This window comes from Corylus avellana, chromosome 5, assembly GCF_965113065.1.
Source record: "Corylus avellana chromosome 5, dhCorAvel1.hap1.2, whole genome shotgun sequence".
Classification (NCBI taxonomy): Eukaryota; Viridiplantae; Streptophyta; class Magnoliopsida; order Fagales; family Betulaceae; genus Corylus; species Corylus avellana.
The window spans coordinates 12,889,053-12,916,652 of record NC_142494.1 but is presented as its reverse complement, the minus strand read 5'-3'; the positions used below and the strand labels follow the sequence as shown (position 1 = coordinate 12,916,652).

Genomic DNA, 27,600 nt, shown 5'->3' with positions numbered 1-27,600 from the left:
TTTATTGATCTATTTGATATATCTTTGTTTCAAATAAAACCCACAAAAATCAAAAACTCATACAAAACCCACCAGGAAAATCATAAGAAAAACACATTACAAAATTTTATGAATCCTTACCTTTTGATACACCGGTTTCAAACAAAACCCACAAAAAAAAAAAAAAAAAGTCTAAAATCATTTAAAACCTAATAAGAAAATCATCAAGGCCTAAATACTAAATTCACCTCCAAACAAAAATCACTATTCAATAGCAACTCCCTCTCTTAGTATTACTCTAGGTAATGATAATATATATATAAAACATCCAACCAAAACGGCGTCGTTTTTTTTGCAGAAAAAGAGAAACCCTTATGGGTTTATCATATTCTCCCTATTCCCCAACTTCCAATTCCTCGTTCAGCCTTCGCCTCTCACTCTGTCTCGCAGCCTCTCGCCGCTCTCGGCCGTCTCTGCCTCGGTGTCTCTCGACTGTCACTCGTCTCCGTCTCTGTCTCAGTGTCTCTCATTCGTCTCGCACCAGACTCCTCGTTATCTTCTACCAGGTACCAATTTCTGTGTCTCTGTCTCGCCCTATCTATCTCTGTAATGGGGTATTGGGTTTTTAGGGTTTAGGTAATATTTTTGGATTTTGATATAGATATACTAGATGAATGTGATAAATGAGGAAATTGATTGTACGAGTTTTGATATACTAGGAAATTGCAGATTGTTCATTGTATCCTTTGATATAGATATACTAGATGAATTGGATGCTGAGATTTTTTTTTGTGATAAGTAGGATGCTGAGAAATTTTTTTGATAAGTTAAAATATCGAAGGATACATGCTGAGAAAATTATTTGGCTCTTTTGTTACTAGATAACAGAATTATTGGGCCATTACTAGTAATTACTGAAAATTACTATGTAATAGAATTTATTTGGGCCATTTTGGCTCTTTTGTCTTTTTAATTTGTTAATTTGTATTTGGATTAATGGATTTGGGCTATTTGGCTATGTATGGGCCAAAAAACAGCATTTTTTTCCCATATTTTTGGGTACATTTTAGCCCAAACAATTAAAATAAGCCCAGTGATAGCCCAAATACACATAAAAAGCCCATATATAAAAAACGGTTATTGGTTGGAATAACCGCTAACTGCTGGTTATAAAATAACCGTTAACCGTCTAGGCGGTTGTGGTTATTAAAAATTGATAACCGCCCAAGGCGGTTGCGGTTATAGCCAATAATAGCAACCTCTTGTGCAAGCCTAGGTTTTCAAAACGTATATATAATCAACAGGCCATAATGAACAAGCACACCAGATGTAAGTAGAAACAGCCACATGGGATAAGCTTTTGGTAAAATGAATCGGACCGTTAATATTTAAAATTTAATTATTTTCGCAAATCCAACGGTTGAACATTAGTGGACTGAAATTTAACCTAAACCTATCATCTCTCCATTCTCTCGACTCTCACTCAGCTTGTCAACCGCTCTCTCAGATTCTCTAGTCTCTCCATTCCCATTTTCCCGTTACCAGGCGACTGGATTTTAGGAAAAAAACTCAAAGCGACCGCATACACTTGTTTGATCTAGCAAGAGAAGGCTAAGGTATGTTTTCCCTAACAATGTTCAATTTTCAGATGATAGGATCCTCATTCTAGATGGTCTCCTCCTTCTAGATGGTTATAGGATCTACACGGGTTTTTCTTAGTTGTCATGCTTGACTTCATGGGTTGTAGAATACTTGTTTGTCATGCTTGACTTTGTAGATTTCGTTTCACATTTAGCTTGGTTTTCCCTATAAATAAGTTGTAGATACCGTCTGACAAATCATCCAACAAAATAACCATTGCTTAATTTCCATAAAATAAAAAAAAAAAGTTTTGATCCCCTTGAAGTGGTTGATTTATTCCTTAATTTCCATATTTTATCGATAGAAACTTTTGGGTTCCTATCATTTGGTATCACAGCAGTTCGATTCTTATATATATATATATATATATATATATATATATATATATATATATTTTTTTTGAGTTTTTCCCTTGTTCCTTCTCTGCTTAGCCGATTCAAAAAAAAAAAAAAAAAAAAATCTATAGTGTCTGACTGTGAGTTGTAGTAGTTGGTCCTCCATGGTGGTTTATCTTCTTCTTCTTGTATTTTGCTGCCATTGTGGTGGTGGTGAGGTCAGGGCAGGGCGTGGTGGTGCGCTACTAATGACTGTAAAATAATGTTTTGGGCCTCTGCCAAGGGGTTGGCCCAAGTGGTCGAGGCCTTGGTCTTGAGGTATTGTCCATTCAAACTCCAAGGTTCAACACCTCATGGGTGCAAACAATCCCTTGGGGCCACACCCCCTGGTAAAATGTTAGCGATTTAACCAGTTCTGTGTAAGAAAACTTCTGAGGGTGCAGTGCACGAGACCAAGGTTTACTCTGTAGGGGTTGGTCCGAAGGGCCCTGCCTTGGAGTAGTTCCCCGAAATAAAAAAAAAAAAAAATGTTTTGGGGTTGGGTTGTGCAGCATGAGCATGCAATCTGAATCTGGAAGTGTTATTGGGAGAAGTCGAGGTGTTTGGCTAAAAGCTAGAGCCACTCGGACTGTGTCTTATTCTATTCTTATTTCAGTACAAAAGGCTTGGTTTTTATTGTGTTTTAGTACTAGATCTATTCTGTTTGGATATTTGTTTAAGATAACCTTAGCCCAGATTCTGTTATTCTAGGGATAGACATATTCTGGTTTAGAGTTATGTTAGATAAGCGAAAGAAATGCAAGAAGCTTGGAAGACTCCTCTAGGACTTTAGAAGAGCTTAGCCACTTTTTCTTCTTTACACTTTTCACTTGGACTGCCGCTTGGTTAGCTCTGCTTGTGATTAGTTTTTTTGATTTTCTCTTTCATTTTCCCCCCTCTATCTAGGCACTCTCTTTTTATACTTCCCGTGTAAATGGGTTGTGCCCCTCTGCGCTTTTGATTTATACAACATTACTTATAAAAAAAAAAAGAGTTATGTTAGACAAGTTTGGTTATTATAATAGTATCTGTTTGGTTACAGTGTTAAGATGTTCTTATCCTAGTATTGCTGCTGTAAACTAAGAGTATCTTGGTTTTGTGAGTGCAAAAAAAAAAAAAAAAAAAAAAAAAAAAAGAAGGAAAAAAGTGAAAATAAGAGAAAAATGGCTTTATTAGAGTTACAATTTGGCTCGAAATTTATGGAGCAATTAAAGGAATTGACTGCGGATTCCATCAAACAAGTCAAGCATGAGATGAATTCTGAGTCAATTAGAAGTATGTGTTCTTCTGAAATATACTCAGAAAGAGAGCAAGAATATATGGAAGGTCTTAGGTGGTTGGATAGCCTGGAACTTTGAGTATGCTCCTTAAGGTCTGAGGTTTGAAACCCACCAAGTGCAAACTGCTTCTTGGGACCATCGGACTTGGGGTTCGGCCCTTGAATTAATCGAGGTGCACTTGGGGGAAACTCCTTGCAGTGGGCCTGTGCACCCACGAGATTAGTAGGAGTGAAACTCTGGATACCTAGTGCCAAATCAAAAAAAAATATGGAAGCTCCCCAATTTGGCTATTCTAAGTTCGATAACATTGATGTCGAGTTGTCAAAAATTCAACAAACATCAACAATTGCGGATTACATCAGTCGTTTCCAACAATTATCTGATTATGCTCATAACTTGACAGAAAGACAACTATTAGTTAAATTTGTTGAGGGTCTTCGCTTGAACATTCGACGTGAAGTTCAAACCTATCAATCCCAAACCATTAGAGCTTCTATTTCGTTTGCAAGGAAATAAGCACAAAGATTCAGCGAAGAAAAAGTGTCCATGAGTCAAGATGGTAGATGAGCCAACAAGGAGCCAACATAACTCATTTTCTACCCTAACTTGCAAAGCTACTGCCAGGCAAGAGGAGTTGGTTGGGACATAGGTAACAATTTCAAAGTTGGTTTTATCCGCATGTGTAGATATCTCCAAAGTTGATAGTTGTCCTAAAAAAGATGAAATCATAGATCCATTGTTGGATGCGGAAGATAACTTCTCCTTAGAGAGTACAAGGTCCAAAATGGATAAATAATCAGTTGAGATCCTCCTTACAGTTTGATGAAGAAGCAAGCTATGATATGATGTGGCAAGACTTTCTAGCGAAGGAATTGAAACAACAAAGCACCATGACTACGACGAAGTGTTTGCTCCAAATTATGAGGGACCACGACATGCTTCAGAAGGTTAAATGCTGATTCCGAATTTTTTTGTGGTTTCCCCAGTCATGCAAATTATTAAAAAATTCATTTTTGCTCATTCTCAATCACACTTCATTCTTGGGATACTACATGTAATGAAGATATGGTGCCGCCATAGGATCGAGGATGAGTTGAAGACATTGGTTGGGCCAGAGGATTTCCTCCATGGATCAACAAAAATGGGTAACCAAAATGCTCGGGTCTAACTATGATATTGTCTACAAAAGAGGGACTGAGAATTTGGTGGTCGATGCACTCTCTCATCTTCCTGAGCAGGCTGAGCCTCATACTATCTCAACAACCACATCACCCATTTTGAAGCACATCAAGGAAGAACAAAACAATGATCCTGAGCTCCAAAAGATTGTTCGCAAGCTAGCCCGCAACCTCGCCTCTGTTCCACATCACTCATGGGCTATGAACGATCTCTGCTACAAAGGGCCGGTCATCTTGGTCACCAATTCCACTCACAAATCTACTATTTTGCAGGAATTACATGCATCCTTTAGCACAGGACATTCGTGATTCCTTCGGACCTACTAGCGCATCTCTCGACTCTCCTATTGGAAGGAAGAATGCGAAGTGTGTCAACAACAGAAAGATGAATCCTTGTTGTGGTGGATTGCCTAACAAAGTACGCTAACTTTTGTTCCATTGGCCAACCCTACACGATGTTGACTACTAAAAAGCTCTTTGAGGATAACATTGTCAAATTGCATAGAATCCCTCCATCGATAGCAAGTGATCACGATAAGATTTTCACTTCTAACTTTTGGGAAGAGCTTTAACGTTTGCAGGGCCTGTAGTTGAAGATGAACACCACATATTATTCCCAAACCAATGGACAAGCAGAGGTGGTGAACCGATACTTGGAAAACTGCTTGCAATGTTTCATGGGAGATAAGCCCAAGTAGTGGGGTCCTGTGGCTTCCATGGGCCAAATGTTGGTATAATATCACCTATCACTCTACCATCAAAATAACTTCCTTTGAAGCTGTTTATGGGCGGCCTCCACCAATACTACCAACATACACTACATGTTCATCGGTGGTGGATCATGTTAACCGTGTTCTTCAAGAACGCACCACATTTCACGACTTCTCAAGGATAACCTTACCGCTGCCCAATCCCACAAGAAGCATTAGGCTGATAAACATAGGAGTGATCGCAAATTCAAATATGATAATTGGGTCTTTCTTTGTCTATGTAATTGTTATCAAATCTCTATCCGGATGCATTTGACATCACATTTTTATGGGCCGTATAAAGTTCTCAAGCACATTAGCCCCGTCACCTATCTCATCGATCTTTCACAGGAAATCAAGATACATCCGGTCTACCATGTGCCTTACCTCAAAATGAAGTTGGGCACACGTGTTTTTTCAACAACACTTGTCCGACATTGCATCTACTGGAAAAATCTGCACTCTACTTGCTGCTATTTTGGGTCGTAGGCTTGTCAAGCGCCCTAATCAAACTGCCGTCAACATCCTCATCCAGTGGAACCACCTGCCTCGGGAAGATGCTACATGGGAGCCCTACAACACCATAAAGGAGCATTTTGCTGACTTTATTGGTATTCAACCTTGGGGACAAGGTTGTTTCTAAGGGTGGGGGAATGATAGGATCCTCATTCTAGATGGTCTCCTCCTTCTAGATGGTTATAGGATCTACACTAGTTTTTCTTAGTTGTCCTGCTCGACTTCATGTGCTGTAGAATACTTGTCTGTCATTTACTTATAAAAAACAAAAAATACTTGTCTGTCATGCTTGACTTTGTAGATTTCATTTCACATTTAGCTTGGTTTTCCCTATAAATAAGCTGTAGATGCCGTATGGCAAATCATCCATGAAAACTACCTTTGATGAAGGCAAGAATAGGAGGCCCGATCCCCTTGAAGTGATCAAAGGAGGTTCAATCCCCTCGAAGTGATCGATTTATCCCTTAATTTCCATATTTTCTCGATACAAACTCTTGGGTTCCTATCATCGGAGTATTTGCTTCAAATTCCGATCTGACGGCTCCTAATCCCCCTTATATACATGTCTGATGTCTGTAGGTTACAAGAGACCGCATACCATCATACACTTGTTTGATCTAGCAGGAGGAAGGCTAAGCCCTAAGGTATGTTTTTCCTAACGATTTTGCTTCAATTTTTAGAGTATGTTAATTTATTTTCAGATTTGGTTGTTCCTAACTCTAATATATTAGTAATTTGCAATTTATAATTTTACTAAAATTCGATCTGATTTAGTTTGCAATTGCCATGATACTGCTTATTAATTTGCAATTTATACTGCTTGTTAGTTTAAGTATGCAATTGCCATGATTAGAAATTTAGTGACATAGTTAGCCACCTATTAGTATAGTTGTGTACTAATATCATTTTTCTGTTTGAAGTTTAACTTGCTACTTGCTGATGAAAATACAATTGAGGAGTATGGATGAGGATGAGTTCAAAATTAGCCTAAGTGCTAATATAGATGACGAAACTATTAGTGTTAGGGTTCATGATACTGCCTCTACATCTACATTGGTTAAGGGTTCAAATGTAGAAGATGGTTCAATCAATTCACATAAGAGAAAGGAGTGGCAGGAGACCTCATTTGTTTGGAATCATTTTGTTGAAGTAGATGAAGGTGGTGGTGTGCAAAAAAACCAATGCAAATGGTGTAAGACTAAATTCAGCAAAACAAAATCTAGTACTACATCTACATGGGTTAGGCATTTGAAAAATTGTTTAAAGTTCATAGAATCCAAGAAGCAAAAGACTTTGTCGGTGGATGCTAGTGATAATGTTTACAGTGTAAACCCATCCACCACCGGATATTACATATCATCAAGAACAAAATAAACTTTATTAATGAGCAAAAGAAACAAAAGAAAAAGCGAAAGAAAATAACGTTGAGTAAGCATTTAAAAGGTTGTCAATACACAACCCGTCCGGCACGAAATAATAAGATTTGAGTTAGATTTAAATGGGTTAAATCATACACCTTGGGTGAGTTTGGAATGTCCAGGATAGGCTCGCAGATACTGTGCAAAAAGCTCGAAGCCCTAAATGGTGGGCTCAGCTCGGCTTGCTAACATTAACATAGTGTGCGAGCTCGATCTCGTCCACAACTCGACTCAAGTGTCTTATCGGGCACTCGGCTCGCTCTGCTCATTTATAATCTTTTTTTTTGTTTTTGTTTTTTTGTTTTTTAAAAAAATCATAAAATTAAATTGTTAAAAATCCAATTTTCAAAACTAAGTTTCAGTTGGAATTTAAAAATAAAAATAATAAAAAATCTAACACAATTAACCAAAAATGCCTTTATCCCCATCCATTACAAAAAGTAAAACTAAACAAATTTACAATTACACTTTCTTTTATCATTCACTTAACCCTTCTAAACAATTACATTTTACAAATACAGTCTTATAAATTAAAAATCAATTTGCTGCAAAAGTGCAAATTGACATATTCACTTCATTCTGAGTCACTAAACAATTACAATTTACAAATACAATCTCATAAATTCAAGCCTTCAATTACAATTACAAATCACAAAGCAAATATAAAAACTGCCAACACAACACAAGATTGAAACCTGCAAGCTGCAAATGCAAAAATCTAACAACTAATGCAGAAAATCGTAATGTGTAAAATCGTAAAAATATTTTATTTTTCATCAATCACTTGCATTGATTTCGTATATCGTAGCCACAATTTCCAACATTTGGCATCCATGTCAAAAGCATAGCGACCAGAAACAAATCTCAAATTGGTTAAGTTGTTCTTGTGAGATTTTTGTTTCCCCTGTACCAAAAAGAAAACCACATGAACAGACAAAAAAAATGGTGGTGGGTACTTTATATTGACAAACATGCGACAAATACAGATAACATAGGAAATATGAGTAGCATATCAATGCATTAGGAAGCCAGAAATTCATTAGAAATTCATTAGGGGCCTAAGTGTTATACCAAGCAATTGCCAATCCTTCAGAATTTGATACTTTTCCCCTATCCCCAACAAACATATCTATGAGACCCTAAAACAACCAATTAAACCATAGACCAGTTCAACCATCAAACCTGTATAAGGTCCAACCCTACCTATTGACTGTGTAATCTTCAAATTACAACCATGATAATCTTTGTTGATGATTACCTGTAACTACAAAATATTATCACAACATTCACATTTTCAAGATGTCCAATATTGCTCGGCCTCTGGTTTGTGGGACGCGTTCATTGTGATTAAGATGTAGTGGCGGTTTTCGATGGAAGCTAAATCCTTCTCTTTTTCGGCGAATATAGGCAAATCGGTATTTCGCTTGGAGGAAAGGAGGAAGGGGTTCGGTGGGTATATTTCTCTGGGGATCCTGTGTTCGGACTGGTTAGCAGACACGGTGGAGGAGGCGCTTTCGTCTCAGGGGGAGGAGGATTTTGCCAAATCTTTCCGTGATGAGGTGGGGTTTTGAAGGTCTGTAATGGAAGCAACAAGGCTGGTTGCTTTTTGGAAGCGGCTGTCTTTGTCGAGGGTGGTCGGAAAGGGGTTGTAGGCTCGCTGAGGCCATGGAGGTTGGGGTTGGCGGAGGTTCTTGGTCGAGCTATGACACCTGCTTGCGCACTTTGTTACGAAGGATTGTTCGTCGGTTCCTGTAGTTATCTCCGGCGAGGATGGTGGCTCGCCTAATTGGTCCTTTGCGGCTATGCTTGCCGCCACTCCGGGTGCTTTGAAGCCGTCCCGCGTGGAAACTCTAGCTCCTGTGGTGGTTTGCTCTGAGCTGGGGAGGAGCCTTCCTCTAGGTGGCGGCACTTCTATGATGGAGGCGTTGAGGACCTTGCGCTCGTTGAAGCAGGTTCTTGCGAAGCTTATGGCTGACGTGGATCGAGTTCTTTCTGTCGGGCTAGGACTTAAGTTCAAAGCTAAGAGGGGTTTAAGGATGAGGGTAGGGCTGGGCGTCAAGTTGAGGATTAAGCCCAATTGTTTGGGAAAGTTCTGGGCTAACGTGGACCGGGTTTGCTCCTGGGTGGGACTGAATTCCAAATTTCCGGGGTTTTGGATGCAAACTTCCGAGTTTTTTCTTCTTCAAGCAACAATTGGGGTTCTGCTTTTGAATTGCCTATTGGGGTTCTCTTGGGTGACACTGTGGTTTTTGGTGCTGAAGCGGGTCGTGGGGTTGATCCTAAGGAAAAGGGTGAAGTGGCGGTCTCTGCTTCCCCAACGGGTAAGTTTGACGTCTGTGTTCCTTCTCCATCGAAGGGTATGCTCCAGCTTGGGATACCCGCTTCATACAGATAAAAAGATAAATAAGTAGATATATAAATTGATTTTAACTAAATAAGTCATTGGTATCACCACAACTAGAACTTAAACAAAAATCAATGCTTTATGAGCCTTTATATTACTCGGTGTTTGTGGTATGCTGAGAAATCAAATTCTGAAAATAATTCGTTGCTATTTCCTACACTTTACATCAACCAAACATAGCCAAAATAAAAAACAGAAATAACAAAAAATAACAGAAAACGAAGAACATGGATTATTAACCACTGATTATATATGGGTTTTACCGTTCTGATGGGTTTGTCCCAGCATGCTCTGGTGTCGCCGGTGACCACTTTTTCTTCCCTCCTCGGACGGAAGGCTAATCGGTTTCTAACCAGATCAAAGGAACCCTAAAGAATCAAGAAAAAGGAAAATAAATTGGTCACAAAACACACATTAAGGACAAAATTTGAACCATTAATGGTTATAGAAAAGAGCTGAAGCCAAACCTTCAATAGATGTTCGCGAGTCTTCATATCTTGGTAGCACCCATAAGTACTTGTAAAATCATGGCATGTAAAATCGAACCTCCAAAAACAAAGATTACAGAACAAACAGAGCCGGTATCGTGCGAGTTGTTGAGTTGTATTAGCTCGCTTACACCCTTAGATGGCCTATTCAAAAAGAAGTATATGCGCAAGCTAGTAAACCCTATATTGTTGTTGCTAGTACTTTGCTTGAATTTAGTAGTCTATGCTAAGAAATCTGCACCCTTGAATTTTGCAACTCGTTAGATTTAGAAAATTTTTGAAAGGCTTGAACGAGGAAAAAAAGAAGAAACTGGCTCAAGTTAGACTTGTTGTGTTCGGATTGACCATAACGGATTGAGTAAACCTTTAACCCGAACCCGACTCATCAACCCATTTTGCCGGCCCTTTAAGCCCATGCACCAACATTAAGAATGAAAAAAGTTGTATTTAAGAACAAAATGAATCTTTTCTCTCGAATACTCTCCATTCGGGTCTACACAGAAGCCGTTGAGCATCTCACAATTGATACTCCGGTGCCGCTTCTAGCTCTGTCTCCCACTTCTTGGCCGAGCTCTGACCTCATTCAGAAAATTTGAAATTTTTGGTGAAGATTTGATCTTCAACTTTTGTTTGAGATATCTTGATGTTATGCAAAAATGGAATACATGTAGTTTTAGTAATAGATTATATGTACTGTTCATACGATAGCGTCCTTTCAACGTAATTAACCTACGCCACGTGGCCCCGTCCTTCCAACACTAGGTAACCTATGCCGGTGTCCCCGTCCCAGACAATATATAAGTACTCATATGATGCCATTGGAGCCCAATATTTTCCTCTAATTTTGAACGAAACTCCCACGGAACAAACTAAATTTATTTTTTTGATAAGTAGCTGAATCTAAACTGAAACATCGAGAAATTATTTTAGACGCAATTAAAGCACAAGAAACAAAGGGAGACAAAGTAGCAGTTAATATCTTCGGTTACAACTGTAATTAAGCTCGAGAATCGTAGAAACATATTAATTACGGATGAGATTTAGAAAATGTAGCAAAAGCATTACATTCAGCCACATAATCTGCATTTTAATCCTGCATTTTAAGCTCGACAATCAAAGAGAATGTAGAGAAAATTAAAACAAAGCCCTCAGATCACAATTTGTACCTCAAAGGATTTGTTTGCATTAGGGTCGAAGCGGCACCAAAAGTAGACATTGATAGCACTGTAAAATCCAAAACCAAAAAATATAACAAGAATCATGTTCGCATAACTAAAAGAAGAATTAAGTTCGCATAGAGAGAAATATTGGGCTCGGAGGGCATCATATGAGTACTTATATATCAGGTTTGCATAATTGAAAGAAGAATTAAGTTCGCATAGAGGGAAATATTGGGCTCGAAGGACATCATATGACTACTTATATATTGTCTGGGACGGGGCCGCCGTCGTAGGTTAAGTATTGTTGGGAGGACTGGGCCGCATGGCGTAGGTTTAGCAACGGTGAAAGGACGTTGCCGTATGAACAATACATATAATCTATTACTCAAACTACTTGTATTCCATTTTTGCATAACATTAAGATATCCCAAACAAATGTTGAAAATCAAATCTTCGCCAAAAAATTCAATTTTTTCGAACAAAAGTTGTACTGGTGTAGCTGAAGTTTAAGTCAGCGACAAAATACATGGGCCTGTGAATCTTATATTCTATATATAAGAGAGTGGTATCGAAGCAACTAACCATTGAGTTGGCTGGAGGTCGGAGTTCGGCCAAGAAGCGGGAGACAGAGCTGGAGGGTGCGCTAGAGTATCGGTGGTCCGTTATGGTCAATTCGAACACAACCACTCTAACCTCAGCCGAATTTTTTTTTTTTTTCCTGGTTCAATCCTTTTAAAATTTTTCTAAATCTAACGAGCTGTAGAATTGAGGAATTAGGCAGATTCCTTAGCATAGACTGCTAAATTCAAGAAAAGTACCAGGGACAACAATATAGGTTTTATTAGCTTAGGCCTATACTTTTTTTTTTTTTAATGGGCCATCCGTGGGTTCGCCTGTATGATTTAACCCATTTAAATCAAACTCAAATCTTAATATTTCGTGTCGGACGGGTTGTGTATTGACAACCTTTTAAATGCTTACTTAACATTATTTTCTTTTCCTTTTTCTTCTTTTGTTTTGTTTTGTTTTGTTTTTTTTTTTGTTTTTTTGTTTTTTTGTTTTTTTTTTTTTTTTTTTCGTTAATAAAGTTTATTTTGTTCTTGTAATATCCGGCGGTGGATGGGTTTACACCGTAAACGACCTCTAGCCAACTCATTGGTTAGTTGCTTCGATACCACTTTCTCTGTTTGTATATATAGAATATAAGACTCACAGGCCCTAGGTCTCTTAACTTTTGACTTAAACTTCAGCTACACCGGTTTGGAAAATTTGAATTTTTTTGGCGAAAATTTGATTTTCAACTTTTGTGTGGGATATCTTGATGTTATTATGCAAAAATGGAATACATGTAGTTTGAGTAATAGATTATATGTATTGTTCATACGGTAGCATATGCTACTTAACTTATGCCATGCGGCCCCGTCCTTCCAATGCTACTTAACCTATGCTGGCGTCCCCGTCCTCGACAATATATTACTCATATGATGCCCTTCGAGCCCAATATTTTCCTCTAACTTTGAATTAAACTCCACTCGATCTCTATCCCTTGCTCTTAGGTATTAGTAGTTTCTTGAAGTCTCTCTGATCAGTTTTCTTTTTAGTGTATACCTAGGGCTGGCAATTTTGACACGACCCGCGAACCCGACATGAACACAACACGAAGTTAACAGGTATTGGGTTTGGGCTTATCGGGTTTGGGTTTTAATCGGGTCTACTCGATTAAATTCATGTCTGGCAGGTCGACCCGGCGGGTCAGCCGAGTGACCCACCAGACTCGTTTAAAAAATGTCTGACGGGTCGACCTAGCGGGTCAATCGGGTGACCCGCCAGATCCATTTAAAATTTAAATAAAAAGAAAAATTAAAAAAAAAACCTAAAGTGCCCTAAGTAACTCCTGACTTTCTATTCTAAATCTATTGCACCCCCCCACAAAAGCCGGCGACTCTCTCTCCCTCTCTCTCTCTCTCTCTCATCTTTGAATCTCTCCTCTGTGCCTCTTCTCCCTGTGGTGGATGGTGTCATGGTGGTCATCTGAAATTTTGAATCTCTACGCCTCTTTCTCCGCCAACCCGACTCAGCCGCTCCTCTCTCTCTCTCTCTGCACTCTCTGTCTCCGGTATGGCAGTATGTCTAATCTTTGAAAGAGTTTACCTAGTGTTGTTTTTCATCTCTTGGAAGGTTCCATCTGTTGGTTTTCTTTTTTAAAACTTATGCTGAAGAGGCGTACAAGGAAACATACTAGATATGTGAAAACTTTGAAGTCCTAGTATCTCTTTAGCATTACTAATCTTTGAATCAACTCATACAAATCACCACAGAGAAACAATGTAATAAGGGAATGAAGGATATACTAAGCCACCCTCCTGAGAAGCAGCGATATTGAACAATTCCATTCAATAGGTATACACTATACCTATTCTGATTCTAACTATAGTTTTCTTTTTCTTTCAGTTATGCGAACTTGATTCTTGTTATATTTTTCGGTTTTGGATTTTACAGTGTCAATGTCTACTTTTGGAGCGGCTTCGGGGCCAAATCCTAATCCGAACAAATCATTTGAGGTACAGATTGTGATATGAGGGTTTTGTTTTAATTTTCTCTGCCTTTGCTTTGATTGTCGAGCTTAAAATGCATGATTAAAATTACTAGGATTCTCAAGCTTAATTTCAGTTGTAACCAAAGATGTTAACTACTACTTTTTTCCCCTTGTTTCTTGTTCTTTACTTGCGTCTAAAATGTGTTCTTAATGATTTACTTTATATATTTCATCTACTGGTATGTGTAGATTATAAATTTGTTTTGTATATTACATACAAGAGTCTCGAGAGTCGCGAGACTCTTCCAATAGGATCTACTAAAATTCATTGGGAAAAACGACAATTTGATAGAAGAAGCCCAATTTTAAGTGGAAATGAATAAAACATGAATTTTTTTTATATTTTGTTAACAACTTGATATTGTAAGAGTATAAGAGAAATAAATTAAAGTCCAATATCAAGTTATTGGACTTGATTAGGAATCAAGTTAAGCACGATGAGACGCAATTGTCGTTTTTGAAGGACGTGGAAGAGGAGGCACGTCAATTAAATAAGGTTGCGATCCCCCCGGGTGCAGTTGAGGGTTCAGCGCTGATGTAGTCGGAGTTGATGCAGGTGGTGATGAGGGATTTAAATATTTCGCAACCTTGGTCTAGGGCTTGAATATTTTGATGTAGAATTTTTTATTTTTTATTTTTTTCTGTTGGGATGTAGCCCTTCGTGGAGGGTGCCTCTTGTGGGTGTTTGGGTTTTTTTGGGTCTCTGGTGATGCAGCCGTTTGGTGGGTCTGTTTGGGTCTCTTGTGGGTGCTCCTTGTGAGTGTAGGGTTTTTTTTAGGTGCTATTAGGTGCTCTCTTATTATACTTTATGTGTAATAGTGTTGCGCCCTTTTAAATTTGCTCTTTTTTGATATATACAACATTATATTGTCTGGACAATTGATATACACTGTTGGGGGTGAAGAACAACGTGACGAAGTTCGCATTGAAATTCTGTGGAGAGTATGAGGAAAGACTTTTGATTGCATGTTCCGTTTTCTTTGAGGTCAAGGGTGGGGGTTCGAGTAGGATGAGGGATGTGGGGTGATTTTGTGGGTTTTGTTGGGTTCTGCGGGTTAGCTGTAGGGTGCTTCCCATGTAGGGCGTTTCTTGCGGGTTCTTATTGGGTCAGGTTTTTCGCAGGTTCTTTTTGTGTTCAGTGGGTTCTTATTGGGTCTCTTGTGGGTGCTCCATGTGAGCTCAGGTTTTTTTTGGGTGCTCTTAGGCGCTCCTTGTTATACTGTGTAATTGGGTTGCGCCCCTTTAAATTTGCGCCTTTTGATTTATATAACATTACTTATAAAAAAATAAAAAATAAATGAACTGTGTTGACTAGAATGGTATAGGTCCAATATCAAAAATTTGTTTAGAATTGGATGAAATTAATGATCAATTTGATACTAAAAGCTTATCATAAGGAGCTATAAGATAATTTTTGTATCTTAGAATGAATTTGATACAAACCTAAGCAACAAGGTTCAAAAAGGTGGGGGGGAGTGGAATGGTTTCTCTATTCTCTCTTTCATTGCTTCTCCCCCTGTGGGGGCGGCGCTTGAGGAAGGTTATTGTTCACTCGGAGTCATGGTATTGGTTTTCACTGCTTAATTTGTCTTAGTAAGTTATCGTAGTAGAGTAGATGGGTTATTTGGGATTCTTTTATGTGGAAACCAAATCGTTTAAGATTTGTTCTAATGTGAATGTTGGGGTTCAACTAGTCGAAAGAAGTAAAGGGGCCTGGCTGACAGTCTTTTGGCTGTTGAGTGCGTGGGACTTTTGACCAAAGACGCTACGGTACGTGAGAGCTGGAGGACATTCCGGTTTGGTTGCTTCGTCTATGTAACGCAAAGAAGAAAGAACATTCCGGTTTGGAGCTATCGGAATATGGAGATCGAGGGCGGAGAAGCTTTGTGATCATCCCTGAGGGAGATGATGGGTTGGGAAGCCTGTCGTGTCCAACTAGGGAAACTGAAGTTGTATTTCGACAAACAACGAGCAGGTAAAGTAGAAGAGACGCAAAAGTGGAAGCTGCCGGCGGGATCATCAGGTGTTCATGAGCGGGGTTCATACGCAAATGTGGTAAAGGGGAAATGGATTCCGGCCATGACTACGACGGAAAAAATGGTTTGGCAGGGAATTCTATCTCCGGCAAACAGGCTGCCGATGACATGCCCACTTTGGAAAACTTGAAGGACAAGGTCCCTGAAATTGCTCTAGGAAATCCTGCTTTTTCTAATATTCAGGCTGTAAAGGAGATGCTGCTTTCTTTAAAGGAGAAAATTCACAGCTATGTCAAAAAGATAATGGAATGGGAGACCCAAGGAGATATTATTAAGTTGGGTCAGGAGCTTGTTGGAAAACTGGAAGCACGGAAGATGGATTGGGCCCAAAAGGGGGAGATTGAGGTTGTACATGTAAAGCCCAAAATAAGTAGGAACCCAGTGTATAATCTATCCAGGGTGCAACCCACAATGAGATTCAAGAAAACTTACAGCCGCAGGTGTGGACCCAGGAAGGCTGGTTAGAAATTCCAGTGAGAGAAAAGTTGCCTGTGATTCGCTGTAGCACATCCCGACAGATTTTCTCGGTGTTTCTGGACCAGAACACACCGACCATCCCAATCAAGCAAGTTCCCATTTGTCGATACCCAGAGATAAGCTTCTACAGCACGACGAGGAGGCAGGCAGTTCCAAGGCGGTGAAGGCATCTTAGCAGTGTGGGTGAAGAATGGATATGGCCGCATTGGGTAGAGATTACCATCAAGCACCTACAAGAGGAGTCTCCAAGGAGGTACAAGCATGTATTGACCTGGCTGGTACCTCTACAAGTGGCGCGCTACACGTGGGCATTGGTACACCACTGTATTATTGTCCCGACTGTAGAAGAGTTCTTGAATATGCGCTCTTTGTATATTCCGTTGAGGTTTCTATTGTATATATCCTATGTTCTAGGGTTGCGCATCTTTATTGTTTTTCAATAATATTCACATTAATTATAAGAAAAAAGGTTCAAAAATTTGATGGTGAAGATTCAGCGTCATTTTTTATGGTGTTGATTAGATGAAGAGTTCAAATATAACTTGGTGAGTTAGACCAAGGTATGTTCTTTGATCTCTAAAGGAGGGTTGGGTGCTCTTTGATCTCACCAAATATAACTTTGGTGAGTTAGAAAAGGTTGGGAGAAATTTTTAGGTTGTACTAGATTTGAGGTGAGGGATGGGACTAGTTTTAGCTCTTGCGTGTGCTCCCTTGAGCCCTCAAGAGCCTTCATGGTGGGGTTGTGGAAGAATATTAGAGAAGGTTGGGAGAAATTTTCAGGTTGTACTAGATTTGAGGTGGGGGATGGGACCAGGATTAGCTTTTAGCATGATTTGTGGTGTGGAGATACGGTTCCTAAAGTAGTTTATCTAGTTCTATTTGGTATTGCTTGTGCAAAGGAGGCCTTGATGCTAATTTGGAGTTTTTGGGCGGTTTCAACCAATGGCATGTGAGCTTTACTAGAGGGGCGCATGATTGGGAGGTCGATGCCTTTACTTCAATTTTGCAGGAGTTACAGTCAGCAAAGTGAGGAGAGGTAGTGAAGATATGTTGTGGTGGGTTTCCTCCAAAGAGGTTTGTTCCAGGTCAAGTCCTCCTTGTCCTTCGAGGCCGACATTTTTTGCGTGGTCGGCGATCGTAGGCGAGATCCCTACCTTGAATAATCTAAGGAAGCGACATGTTATCGACTTGTTTGCTTGTTGGTGGTTTTCTAAAAGGTCAAGGAATGCTGCGGTGTGGAAAATGGTGTCTACTTGCCTCTTTTGGTATTTATGGAGGAAAATGAATAATAGAAGATTTGAGGATTTGAGGAAAATGGTGCCTACTTGCCTACTTGCCTCTTTTGGCGCCTTATGCTTTTAATAAGATGGGATCTTACTTATCACAAAAAAAAAAAAAAAAAAAAAACGAATCAGAATCTAGAACCTCAATGTTTGGATTTGTTTTGTGAATTTACAACTGAATTTGATATACGCCCTTTATATACGTCTTATATACATGAGTTGCGCCTCTCTGCGCTTTTTGATATATACAATTTTTACTTATCAAAAAAAATTGTGAAATTTGTATTATTGAAATATTTCTTCTGTTCTGCCAATCTTGAATTGAGCTTAATTTAATTGTTTTCCATTAGATTTTCATTTTTTTTTTAAATTTTTTATTTATTTTTAAAATTTTTAAAATTGTTAATTTTTGAGCTTATTTGCTTCCGTTTCTGTTTTTTTTTTTTTTTTTTTTTTTGATAAGTTCTGTTTTCTTTCATGCTCTTTTTATTTTTCTTCTTTTGGGTCCTTGAGCTGATTTGTCTTTGAAATCTTCAAATTTAGGTGGCTCAGCCCCCTAGTGACTCTGTTTCGAGCCTCAATTTCAGCCCGAAGGCCAATTACCTGGTTGCTACTTCCTGGGATAACCAGGTTTGTTCCGTTGGTTTCCTTTTTTTTTTTTGTTTACCATATTAATATCATTATTATCTTGATAACTTGTCCTTTCTTTGCTCCATTATTCAATTATGTTGGTTGTAATTTTGTAGGTACGATGTTGGGAGATAATGCAGAGTGGGACTGTTGTAGGCAGTACACCCAAGGCTTCAATATCTCATGACCATCCGGTAAAACTGAAGTTCACAACCTCTACAAATCTTATCACTGTTATCTTTAAATGACAATAATCATTCTCTTTCTTGATTTTTTTTTCCTTTTCCCATAAGGTTTTGTGCTCGGCTTGGAAAGATGATGGAACAGCTGTTTTTTCTGGAGGCTGTGATAAGCAAGCAAAAATGTGGCCTTTGTCTGGTGGTCAGCCAGTGACTGTGGCCATGCATGATGCGCCCATCAAAGATATTGCTTGGATCCCAGAGATGAGCCTTTTAGTCACAGGAAGTTGGGACAAAACCCTAAAGTAAAACATTGATTCTTCTCTGCATTCTGTATCCTTAGAAACCTTTATTATTAGTTCTTTTATGGCAATTGCATGCTAATTCAATTGTAATCTGTGCATGATCCTAGATTTTGGTTTGATGAGTCTATTTTGGAAGTTCTCATACTTTTGCACTAAGTGGCAACTATGCTTATTGCTTCAAAGAAAGTCATGCAACATAGTAATTGACAATAGGGAGATCTTTTGAAAATATATAGAGGAAACTTCTCTTTATCACCTTGAACTTTCATACCTTTTGCCCTATCAAAAAAAAAAAAAAAAAAACTTTCATCCCTTTTGGAATCTTGTCCCTAAATTTCAAAAATTATCAATTTAGTGTATCGAATTTTAAAAAATTTGCAATCTAACCCCAAGGGGTTGGCTTAGTGGTTGGACAACCTAGGACTTTGAGCATGCTCTTCAAGGTCTTTTTGGGGCCATCGGACTGGGGGTTTGCTCATTGAATTAAGCGAGGCGCACTTGTGTGAAACTCGTTGCCGAGGGCCTATACACCCCCGAAATTAGTCGGAGCCAAGCTCTGGATACTTGGTGCCAAATAAAAAAAAAAATTGCAATCTTACCTCCCGTTAGGGTTTGTGGTCAAAGGGTGAAATGACCATTATACCCATGTAAACTTTATGAAATTACAAAAATACTCGTAAATTACAATTATTATTTTTAAAAACTGGGGAAAATGGAGGGGTATTTTGGGAGGGGTGAGATTGCAAATTTTGTACAATTCAATATGCTAAATCGAAAGTTTTTGAACTTTGAGGGGGAGATTGCAAAAGCGACGAAAGTTTAGGGAGGTTAAGTGAACTTTTCCCAAATATATATATATATATATATATATGAGGATTCATTGCAGAAATAAGCTTATAATTTTTCTTTTCCTGTGCTTTATGACCAATTGATGTAGGGTTAACATGTTACAGATTATGTTTTCTTCAGAAGTTTTTGCTCTCTAAGAAGCCTATGATAAGGTTATGAACCTTGACAACTTTTGTCTCATTGTGGAGGAATACCTTCTTAAAATACAAAGTTTTCTTTTATTTTGGAGGACAAGTGTGAAATTGTTATTTCCAATTTCTACAGATTTTATCGCTTATTGTGGCTTTTGTTATTTCGTATCCTTGTTCATATTTGGGCACTCACTATTCAAGACATCTTTAGATTGACATCCTTATCTAAATATGGTTGATTGTGCACCCTATACTATTTTGCTTGCTCTTGATCTATTATTTTGGTATTGGATGTTCTTGTGCACTTGACTTTTCTATTGGTTCCCTACTTTAACTTAGGTACTGGGATACTAGGCAGTCAAATCCTGTGCATACGCAACAACTCCCTGACCGCTGTTATGCACTAACAGTGAGGCATCCTCTGATGGTTGTTGGCACTGCAGATAGAAATTTGATAGTCTTTAACTTGCAGAACCCACAGGTAATGTTCTCACATAATGAAATGAGTGAAATATATTATCTAAATGATTTTCTAGTTTTTCAACAATCAGATGCTTCAAAATTACATGACAATATTCTGTGAGAGTCTGGTAGTAATGTTTCAAACATAGATTTTGATGAAATTTGAGCAACTCATTATTTCAGCTTTTGAAATTAATGTTATAATCTAGGTTTCTAACATGTGATCATGTAAGGCTATATGCAAATTGAAATATAAGGCAAGATCTACATCCGTATATTTAGCTGGTTGGTTAGGCTTGTTTTGGTATTTACTAAGCCTCTAAAATATGGTCTGCTGTTGCTTTGAAAAGTTTTGCATACAACTTTCCTGAGCATCTTATTATATATTATTCTTCGCAGTGAATATTTTATTTTTTATGCTTGTGTTTTGAACTTGTGATAGGGTGGGTTCCTGGCTTCAAATATTATATTCATAACTTGACACTGATTCTATCTGTATGTGAATTAACATGTTTACTACCATAAACAAAATGTTTTGTTGTGATTGTGTACTTTACTATTTTATCTGAATAACCTAGAAGTGGCAATGGGACATTGTTAGAACGTGCTCAAGCAAAATGCTTTCTATGTCATTGAGAGACCTATCTTCTCGGTTATCATATTCTAACTTCCTGGAAAGTGCTAGGGAATTTTCCTTTCATCACCAGCAGAAGTTTTATGTTAAGAATCTAAATATGAATTTTAAATTATTATTCACTGAAGCTTGATAGCTTGAATGCTTCCTCGTTTTATTGTCATGAAAGGTCCTTATGAGGCCTTCAGATGAAAGATCATACATTTTTTTAGTTGTATTTCTTTGTTTGCTTGTGTAGTATGACAAATAGGTTGTGTTATAATTTAATCTGTGGACATGCTTGATTGTGGAAATATTAGTATATTATGTTGCTTTGGACACTTATACCTGATATTGGTTTTTGTCTTTGACTAATTTTGTGTCCCCCTCATAGTAATAGAATAGGTTTCTTTGCTCTTCTCGTTTCTTTTACTACTGTTTCCTTATCCAGCAACTACACAAATATTTTGTGGTTGGCGTCATGATGTGAGTAACTTATTTAGGTACAACACACACACATAAAGCTCTGAGTTTGCGTATAAAAGAGTCAAATTTGGCAATAGTCTGCTAATGCTTCTTCATGCAAAGAGTATTATGCATGTTTTGTACTTGTACTGTTATTTGGAATTACATTTTACTTAATAATGAGCTAATGGAGGAGATGCCATAATGTTTCAAATGTAAATTGAATTTGAGACTTCTGATATTCATCTTCCTCCTTTATTTTTGCTTTGATTTTTGAAGTCTAATTATCATCCAAATGCCAACAGACTGAGTACAAGAGAATCACTTCACCTTTAAAGTATCAGACAAGATGTGTTGCTGCCTTTCCTGATCAACAAGGTTTCTTGGTATGCACCTGCTTCTTATTACATCCTTTCAAATAATTTATCTATGATTATTGTAGTTGTTGCTGGGTTTTTTTTCCCCAATTATTGACTTTCAGTGGTTCAGTCCCTTTCCCTGTTGTTTGATTGCTTTGTATGGTTGTAATTTTCTCTTCTCACTTCAAGCTAGTGGGTCATTTAAAAGGAGAAGTTAGAGCACACCACCATTTTTACACTATGTCAGGTTTTTCCTGAGAAATTAATGTTAAATGAAATATCTACTTTCTATTGAAAGTAGTCAACTTTGATTGTGTGAAGTAGATGCATCCATATGAAAATTATTGCAACATGTACTTTCTGTTGAAACGAGTGATTTAATTAGCTGGTTAAATTTGTATGGTCCATAGATTGTCAGGATTTCTAGAGTTTCTAGATTTGTGTTCTTCATCTTCCTCCTAGCAGGGTGGCTCTCAATGTATACTTGTGCATTTGGGTTGTGTGCCCCGTTGCCCTTTCTAGTAAGATTGAATTAATTATTAAAAACAGAGATTGTCAGGATTTGTGCAACAACATTTACTGGTATCTTGTTTCTAAGTTAATATAGTGTTGCACTCGTCATACTTTTATGCTTTTACCACTTCTTTTTTTTTTTTTTTGAATCAATTTTACCACTTCTATTACTATTGATAAACTGTATTTATTAGATTTGCATTATTTTATGGAGTTGACTATAATGGGTTGTTAGGTTATTGAATTTGATGTTGCTTTTGTATCCAGATTGGCTCGATAGAGGGAAGGGTCGGTGTACACCACCTTGACGATTCACAGCAGAGTAAAAACTTTACTTTCAAATGCCACAGAGATAATAATGAGATTTACTCTGTCAACTCTCTAAATTTCCATCCAGTAAGATTCTGTATTTCCATTACCCGTTAGATCTCTTTGTTAGTTATTTGTTTGATGTCTTGTACTTTAACAGACAAGTTAGAGCAATTGCAGCAAATTCCCTTACATTTCCTTAAATTTAAGGAATCAAATTCTGCTTTCAAATTGAATACCTAAAAACTCGAAATTCTTGACCTTTGTGTAATCTTGAATGAAATGAATCCAAGCTTCGCAATCAACTATGGAAATCAAAACCAAATCCACTTAGAATTCGTTCTAGGTGACCCCTTTCAGAGCTCTTCAAATGTTATTTGTACAACAAAAAAGAGTTATTCCTGGAAGACTAACTGCACGAAAGCTATAAAAGTGATCTCTTCGCTAAATTCTCTCTCTCTCTCTACCAGCTTCAGATCCTCAACGTTTTACAGCACGACTCATAAATTCTCTCCTGTATTTACTGGTTTGGTCTCTAAGAAGATGAAAGAAAGCAAAAGAAAAGTCGCTGGTTTTTAATACCTCCTTCTCCCAACTCCCATAGAGCCACCTTGAGCTGATTTCCCTCTCTCTCTCTCTCTCTCTCTCTCTCTCTCTCGGTCCTCTCTGATTCTCGGTTCTCTTGTATCGCCTCTCTCTCTCTCAATCGAAGCAGGAAATGAAGATGGGGTAGGAGTGTGTATAAAGAGAGGTGTGAGAACTTTTTTTCTTAATTTAAATGACGTAGCGGAAGACTAAGGTAATTAATCAAAGAGTAGCGTCTTTGATGCTGCAAGGAGAAGCGTCTTTGTCTTCTACCCAAAAAGATAAAACAAGCCCGCAGGCTAAAAGAAAGATAAAATTCCGCAGAGTATTTGAGAAAGAATTATCTGATTTGATAATAATTGAATTGATTGAGTTTTACATAATAAGCTAGCCTATTTATAGAAGAGAAATACTTGTAAAGAAAGTAAACCTACTTCTAGTAGAGAAAGTAAATCTAATCCTAGTAGAGAAAATAAATCTAATCCTAGTAACAATAGTAAACCTAACCCTATAAGGAAAGGAAATAAAGTCCTAATAAAATAAAATAAAATCCTAATATAAAATTGACAATCAACGGGAATCGTGAGAATCTTTCCTTTCGTACTTCCATTGTCTGAGAATTGATAAAATTCTGATCAAGTGGCGCTGCTCTGATATTATTTTTGATATTTTCTTTATTTTCGTTTTTACCGAAAATAATGGTAAATATCGTCCTACATCATTAAAATAATGGTAAGGGAAGCTAAAGGGTATCACTTTAGTTTCCCTTGGTTTAGGGAGCACCAAGAGAGTCTACTGCAGGTGGGTTTTTGAGAGTTTTCTGTACATTTAGGAAAGGGAATAGAGTAAGTTTGGGGAGTCTACTGTTAGTGCTCTTACATCTTTGCTAGCAGTAGCTTTATTTTCTTGAGTTCAGTGAAGATACAAGTTATTACTCGAATTGTAAACTGTTTGGCACTTTCTGTATATTAATTTGCTGCTGCTTATCTGGCTACCCTCCGTTTCAGGTGCAGCACACTTTTGCAACTGCAGGATCTGATGGTGCTTTTAATTTCTGGGATAAAGACAGTAAACAGAGACTTAAGGTGTTTTCCAGATCTCTTTTTTAAGCTTAATTCATATTTCAGCCATTTGTCTTGGTTTTACTGCATTTCCATTAACTGTAGATTTATTTTAATTCTGAACTGAATACCGATTTCTATTTTCAACTAGTGTTTCCACAATCAAAATGTGTTTGGTACAGGTGTCACACATTCTTGCTGATCTATAATACAATCATGAATCTAATTTGCAGTATTAGGCACCCCAAAAAAGGTTAAATTTCATTTTACTACCTGTGGTTTGCAGTTTATCAAAAAGCTACCTGGTTTTTGAAAATGACAATTTTACTACCCGTGTTTTGCACTTTCATCAAATTGCTATTTTTGTTAATCTTCCATAAAAAAATAGAATGGTCATGATGTCTCTTGGACAAATGGCCACGTGTATACTACATCCTCTCATGTTTGACAATTCAACATTATTTTGCCAGTTAACCCTCATGATATTTAACATATTAATCAAGTATTTTAAGTTACAATTATGCCCTCCTGTTTAAAAAGAAAAAAAAAAGTTGCCCATTGAGATCCCCTGCAGACCATGCAACCACCCTTTGGTTCTTGGGGGGTGGGTCCCGAAGCGTACACTACTTTTGTGATGGGTCGTAGAGTCTTCATGACCCACTAGTAGAGGTTACCTTTGCGACCTCTATGAGGGGAGGAGGTCGTTGAGGCCTCGCGATCCTCTCGTGAAGTCCTCCTCCATGGAGGCTCACCATCCAGTCTTTGTAGAGCCACCGTGACCCAGACCCCCCTCTGTACCCTTCATTGAGGGGACCCACCCTCATAGAGGACGCGCTGCGACCTCCACCCCACACAGAGGGTCTGGTCTCCATGGCCAGTTTTTTTTTTTTTTTGGAATTTTTTGACATGTGGTCATAATTGTAACTTAAAAATACTTTGATTATCATGTTAAATATCATGAGACTGATATGGAAAATGATGTTGAGTTATTAAATATGAGATGGTGTGGTGTACACGTGGCACAATCTTATTGGGGATGATGTGACGATTTGACTACTGTGGCTTTATGACTGTTATTGATGAAAGTAGCACTTTGATAAGCGTACAAAACTCGAGCAGTAAAATTGTCTTTTTTTTGAAAATTCAGGCAGCTTTTGATAAGGCTGCAAACCATAGGTAGTAAATGGTATATAACTTCCCGAAAAAAAGCAATCCAATATGCAAGATATCTTTTGTCTATAGTCATTATTATGGCTGTTGTGGTATTTTGTAGCTGATATACATACATTGTAACATATATATAATTTATTTTTTTCTTCAGGCAATGGCAAGGTGCAGTCAACCCATACCCTGCAGTACTTTCAACAACGATGGTTCACTATTTGCATACACGGTATGCCTCTTTTCAGTTCTCTTACCATTTACAACCAATAATGATTCAGTTCTTAGTCTCCCACACGCTTTGTCACTCTTTTTTCTCACATAACATCTTATATATACTTATCCACACACGCTTGTAAGAAAAAATAATATTTTTCTTGCTCATGTATGCTATTATGCAACTCATGTTGCAGAAAATGTTGCCATTGCAAATACTTGGGTGCAGGTCATATGCTTATTTCAGTTATCCATGCCTACCTAGCCATTTCAACTACTTGTTTTTAGTTGACATTCTTTTGGTGCATTGCAAACACTTCGCTGCATATCATATGCACATTTCATCAACCCATACCTTCAGAGCCATGTCAAACTCTCTGTTTTTAGTTGACAGTGTGACTAAAATTTCTCGTAAAAGCCATACTCTCATGATGAGAACTTCAGAAGAAAATATTGCTTGGCACTGAAATTTTTATTTGAACTTTCTGCAGACGTGCTACGACTGGAGTAAGGGTGCAGAAAATCACAATCCAGCAACAGCGAAGACATACATTTTCCTGCATCTGCCACAGGTATATTCATGTGTATGGTTTAGAGTGTAGATAAATTATTTGATAAAATGATTGTCTATCCTTTGGAACACCCTAATGAAAACTGCAATTTTCTGTTTTCTGGTGCAGGAGGCCGAGGTTAAAAGCAAGCCACGAGTTGGAACTGGTAGAAAGTGAAGCTGCTTTACCAGATAGATTTACAGTGGCTGTACAAAAATTTAGTCAGTCTTTTTTGTCTTTTTTGGTTTTGTCAGTGATTTATAATCGTTTTTTTGTGCATCTGAGTAATATTTTTGTTAACTAAACCTACTTGCTCAAGATCCTTGTGAGATCAATTTGGGATTTTATGATTATCCGAGTCTAACCTGAACCTGATTACATTTTAGGGAAAAATTCTCTTTCCTCCCAAAATACCCTCAATATATTTCACTTTCCCTCTCTTTCTCTCTACCCAAACGTTAATCCATCTTCTTCTCTCTTTACTTTTCTCTCTTCATCTTCTGCAAATGACATATTTTTCCCCACTACGGACAGACCCCTTCCCTTTTCCTTTTCTTCTTTTTCCTTCTCCCTTCTTCCCCACGCCCACTCCACCTGCTTCCTCCCATTCTCTTCCTTTTTCTATAAGCCGAATCAGAGAGTGGGATTAGGAGAGAAAATTTAAGAGGAAGGGGAGAACGAGACAGATATCAGAGAGAGAGAGGAAGAGGTGGCGTTGTGGGCAGTTTTGATTCACTGAATGGCTATTATCCACTGAAGGGTTACATATGAGTTGGGATTGTTGGTTCAACACTGCAGCTACAAATTTTGGTTATCTGGTTCTGGTTCGGCAAGGATGGTTCTTATATCCCATTTTTTAATCTAACAAATCCACTCCAACACCAAACAAAATAGCCCAGCAACAAAATAACTCAAAACCTCAATGGGTTTCCTCAACCTTAACGCTCAGAAAAAGGCATTTCCCATGACGCCCTACGACCAGAAAATTTTCCCCTGCTCCTCTTTGTCATTCACCACCGGCCATTTCCATCCACCACATCCACCCACAAAATTCACAAACAAATAAATGAACAAAAAGTATTTTGGAGGAAATCTCTGAAATTTCCGTCCAAACCAAAACTCACCCAAACACTACAGTCCAAACCAAAATTCACCCAAACCCAACACACCCAGAATTCAGCCATGGTAGAGAACAGAAAATCAAACCCAATCTTCGATTAACCAACAAAGTTTAATCAACAACCCGTCCCGTACAAAGTTTAATCAACAACAAACCCAACCCAACCATGGCTGAGAACAACAGAAAATCAAACCTAACCCGTCCAAAGTTTAATCAACAACAAACCCAACATTCGATACCCACAGGCTGAGGATGTCAGAATCCACCACGGCTGGGTTTGGGTGTTCTTCTTTGTTGATTTTCTAGGCATTCTTTGGTGAACAAGAGACATTTTCCACATTTTCCACGTTGTGGTTGGTGGTTGTGGCTGGCCGTGAGAAGGGGAGAGCGTTTGGGGAGAGAGAAAGAGACCCAGGTTGGTCACGGCAAAGACCCAGGCGTTGGCCGTGACCCACGCGGGTCTGGCGGCCAGACCCAACTGAGACCCATTCTCCCTCAACTCTTGATTCTCT

The 27,600-nt window shown here is 38.2% G+C and overlaps 1 protein-coding gene across 3 annotated transcripts; it reads left to right on the top strand.

Annotated features, from left to right (window-relative positions):
• Positions 1-380: 380 nt before the first annotated feature.
• On the top strand, positions 381-26,321 carry LOC132180917 (protein RAE1). Of its 3 annotated transcripts, XM_088516266.1 has the most exons (14): positions 381-545; positions 6,297-6,361; positions 13,506-13,587; positions 13,687-13,748; positions 18,123-18,209; positions 18,326-18,403; positions 18,503-18,693; positions 20,013-20,154; positions 21,519-21,599; positions 22,353-22,481; positions 23,987-24,064; positions 25,362-25,433; positions 25,909-25,989; positions 26,098-26,321. In XM_088516266.1, exons 4-14 carry the CDS (start codon positions 13,692-13,694, stop codon positions 26,143-26,145), a joined length of 1,044 nt encoding a protein of 347 aa, XP_088372392.1. In that variant the 5' UTR covers positions 381-545; positions 6,297-6,361; positions 13,506-13,587; positions 13,687-13,691; the 3' UTR covers positions 26,146-26,321. The 3 variants fall into 3 exon arrangements, with proteins under 3 accessions (XP_088372392.1, XP_088372391.1, XP_088372393.1); XM_088516265.1 differs by lacking the exon at positions 13,506-13,587; XM_088516267.1 differs by lacking the exons at positions 381-545; positions 6,297-6,361; positions 13,506-13,587 and adding an exon at positions 13,153-13,303.
• The last annotated feature ends 1,279 nt before the right edge of the window (positions 26,322-27,600 follow it).